The sequence below is a fragment of the Nothoprocta perdicaria genome, unplaced genomic scaffold (assembly GCF_003342845.1).
Source record: "Nothoprocta perdicaria isolate Ctin4 unplaced genomic scaffold, notPer1 scaffold_504, whole genome shotgun sequence".
Taxonomy (NCBI): Eukaryota; Metazoa; Chordata; class Aves; order Tinamiformes; family Tinamidae; genus Nothoprocta; species Nothoprocta perdicaria.
The window spans coordinates 44,065-48,148 of NW_020455760.1; the positions used below are offsets into that span (position 1 = coordinate 44,065).

The following is a 4,084-nucleotide window of genomic DNA, read 5'->3' on the forward strand; positions in this document are numbered from 1 at the left end:
GACCTTGCAAGGTAGAGATGACTTCACAAGGTAGAGATGACTTTGCAAGGCAGAGATGACCTTGCAAGGTAGAGATGATCTTGCAAGGTAGAGATGACCTTGCAAGGCAGAGATGACCTTGCAAGGTAGAGATGATCTTGCAAGGTAGAGATGACTTTGCAAGGTAGAGATGACCTTGCAAGGTAGAGATGACTTTGCAAGGTAGAGATGATCTTTCAAGGTAGAGATGACCTTGCAAGGCAGAGATGACTTTGCAAGGCAGAGATGACCTTGCAAGGCAGAGATGACTGCAAGGTAGAGATGATCTTTCAAGGTAGAGATGATCTTTCAAGGTAGAGATGACCTTGCAAGGCAGAGATGACCTTGCAAGGTAGAGATGATCTTTCAAGGTAGAGATGACNCAAGGTAGAGATGATCTTTCAAGGTAGAGATGACCTTGCAAGGCAGAGATGACCTTGCAAGGTAGAGATGATCTTTCAAGGTAGAGATGACTGCAAGGCAGAGATGACCTTGCAAGGCAGAGATGATCTTTCAAGGTAGAGATGACTTTGCAAGGCAGAGATGACCTTGCAAGGCAGAGATGACCTTGCAAGGCAGAGATGACTTTAATCCCTCTTGTTTCTCAGAGGCCTCCGTGAGGGCTGCGTTGGAGGGTGAGTATGGGTTGCACCCAGCTGACCCGCACCGTGTGGTTGTAACCGTCACCACGCCAGGGAGCTCCACGCACCGGTACCGTTAACCCGGCACTCCCACTGACCTCAGCGCTCTGAGATACTCGGGGCTCCCAGTAAACTATAAATTAAAAGCATCCGCTGAGAGTTGTTGCTAAAAAAGGCACCGGAGGGTTGGAAATCTACTGGAATGAGGAGATTGGAAAATAATAGATTGCTGGGTCCATTACTACTGGACTTTGTATAGGTGCTGTCTCCTTGGCAGCTCATCCTGCACCCAAGCCATGACCCTGTCCTCTGCACCCTCATTTCCACCACCACGTCCCTCTCCATAGCTCCCAAACACCTCATTCCCAGATATGTTCCGAGCACCGCTCTCCCCTCGCTGCCAAGTAGCGGATTTCGTGTGTGCACGGCCACATTCTTCCTAAATCCCGAGCCCTTGTCCATCGTAATCCCAAGTTTTGCGGGTAGTGAGAGGAGAGCTTGGAGCGGGTGATGTTGGAAGGGAGAGTGAAGGTCTTTCTGGGAATGATGATGCCAAATTTGGAAATTTGGCACCTAATTAGGCAATGTTACACTTGGGTCACAAATAGGTTTCCAACTAGGAAATTTCCAAGTTATTTGGTGCATTTGACATGCCAGAAACCATGGTTAAGCCGGGATTGATTTAAATCAGAGTGATAGTTCTGTCCGAGTTGGGGGCACCCTCAGCTTGCCTGTGCCCCGCTGTTTGTGCCATCTGCAGCTGAATTGTGCCACGGAGGTGCCAAAGGGACCCTGTGATGGTGTGGGATGGATGAGCGGTGGCAATGGACCCGGTTGGCGCTGCCAACAGGGACAGGGGAGCCCCTTGGGTTGGGAATCTGCGGGGCGCTTCCCAACGGGGCTCCCCAGCCAGGCCAGCAGCTTCTGCTGCATGGAGAGCTGCCGAGGAGCGGATTTGGAGCGGATTTGGAGCGGATTTGGAGCGCATATGGAATGGATTTGGAGCAGATTTGGAGCGGGTTTGGAGTGGATTTGGAGTGGGTTTGGAGTGGATTTGGGGCAGATTTGGAGCGGATTTGGAGCGGATTTGGGCTCCCTCGCTTCGCTCCCCACCCCGAGACCCTCTCTGGTTGCCGATTTTTGCTGCTATTGGGAATAAGGCCGAGTTTTGGGGAGTCCTGCTGCATTTCTGTGGTGCATGGGGGGCGCTGGGTTTGCGAGCGGCTGGCACCGGGTGGCATCACCTTGGCGCTGCCTGATGGGATCAAGGGCTCTCCAGCCCCGCTGCTACCGTGGGCCCCTGGCACCCAGGTTTAAACATTCCCTAACAGTGCCGGTGCCCAAACCCGTGCCCAGGCTGCCCAGGGAGGCTGCAGAGGCTCCTAATCCAGAGATCTTTAAAACCCGCTTGGACGCAGCCGCTACCACCTGCTCCGGATGTCCCTGCGAGTGCAGGACGCTGGACTGGACGGTCTCCAAAGGTCCCTTCCAACGTGAATGACTCTGTCACCCCGTGCTTGCAGGTGCGCATGGCGCTCAAGAACGCCGAGAAGGAGCTGGAGTCGCACTGCAGCTGGGCTGCGCCCGAGGCCCTGCAGAAGTGGCTGCAGCTGACGCACGAGGTGGAGGTGCAGTACTACAACGTGAAGAAGCAGAACGCCGAGAAGCAGCTGCTGGTGGCCAAGGAAGGGGTGAGAGCTCCTGCGTGGCGCTCCCGCGCGCCGCGCTCGCGTCCCTGCGCGGGTCTGTCCCCTCCGCACACTCCCTGCTTCCCGGAATGTTCGAGGTTGGAAGGGACCTCTAGGGATCGTCTAGTCCAACCTTCCTGCTCCAGCAGGGACACCCAGAGCATGTGGCACAGGGTGGCATCCAGGTGGGTTTTGAAGACCTTCAGAGAAGGAGCCTCCACAGCCTCCCTGGGCAGCCTGTTCCACGGCTCTGTCACCCTCACAGTGAAGAAGTTCCTCCTCACCTGGAGATGGAACTTCCTGTGCTCCAGCTTGCACCCATTACCCCTTGTTCTGTCACTGGCCACCAATGAGAAGAGCTTGTCCCCTTCTTCCCTGCATTCTCCCTTCCTGAACTTATCCATGTTAATCAGATCCCCTCTCAGCCTTCTCTTCTCCAGAGAAAACAGGCCCAACTCAGTCTCTCCTCATATGAGAGATGCTCTGGTCCCTTCATCATCTTTGTTGCTCTCTGCTGGCCCCTCTCTAGAAGCTCCACGTCCCTCTTATACTGGGAAGCCCAGAACTGCCCCCAGTGCTCCAGGTTTGGCCTCCCCAGAGCTGAGCAGAGGGGCAGGATCCCCTCCCTGCCCTGCTGGCAATGTCCTCCTGATGCAGCCAGGAGCCCATTGACCTCCTTGGCCACGAGGGCACTGCTGCCCCATGGGCACCTTGGTGTCCCCAGGACTCCCAGGTCTCTCTCCGTGGAGTTGCTCTCCAGCAGGTCAGCCCCTCATCTGTACTGATGCCTGGGGTTGTTCCTGCCCAGATGCAGGACCCTGCACTTGTCCTGGTGGAACCTCATGAGGTTCCTCTCTGCCCAACTCTGCAGCCTGTCCAGGTCCCTCTGGATGGCAGCACAGCCCTCCAGAGTGTCAGCCACTCCACCCACCTTGGTATCATCCACAACCTTGCTCAGGGTGCCCTCAGTGCCCTCGTCCAGGTCATTGATGAACAGGTTGAACAGCACCAGGCCCAGTACTGACCCTGGGGGGCACCACTGACCACAGGCCTCCAACTGGACTTGGCCCCACACACTCCCTTCTTGCTTCCCCTCGCCTTAGGTTCCCCTCTCGTGTCACTCTGCTGCAGTGAAGGCGAAGGCTCCCTGCACAGCAGGGCTGAGGAGATCACGTCAGGTCCTTGCATGTCCTCCTCCAGTGAAAGCCATGCCCTAATATCCTGGTGGCAGCGTGGGACTGTGGCCCTCAGCTTTGTCACATCTGCTGCCTTCCATCTGCAGCAGAACCTTCCACCGAGGTGCAAATGAGAACGAGCAGGTGCCTGTCCCTGCTCTGCAGGCAGCCCATCAGCAGCCAAATATATATTTTCCATAGGTTGAACAGGCTGAAGTGCTGAGGATGAAGAGGGTTGGTTGGTTGTGCTGAGAGCGATCAATAATCAGCAAGTTTTCCACCTTTTCTCCATAACTTTTCTTGCCAAGCGTTTTATCTGCAAAAGCAACATTTTGAATGCAACATTTCTAATTTCTGATCTGCAGCTATGAATCATTTCTGCATTCCCAGGGGTTCAGCACGGGACTTGCCAAATAACAAGCTGCAGGGAAGCTGCTCTAACCTGTGTTCATCCCTGTGGATCCGGAGCTGGCGGCACCTAAAAATCTGTCCTCGATTTGGGTTTATTACAGACATTCTAGCACCTAAAAATCTGTCCTTCTTGATTTGGGTTTATTACAGA

At 54.7% G+C, this 4,084-nt stretch overlaps 1 protein-coding gene across 1 annotated transcript in view; it reads left to right on the forward strand.

Annotated features, from left to right (window-relative positions):
- STIM1 (stromal interaction molecule 1) overlaps positions 1 to 4,084 on the forward strand; it is a 61,044-nt gene that overhangs the window by 41,053 nt on the left and 15,907 nt on the right. The window contains exon 9 of the mRNA XM_026048018.1: positions 2,183 to 2,350. Within this exon, the coding sequence (XP_025903803.1) occupies positions 2,183 to 2,350 (168 nt within the window). The remainder of the gene's footprint in view (positions 1 to 2,182; positions 2,351 to 4,084) is intronic.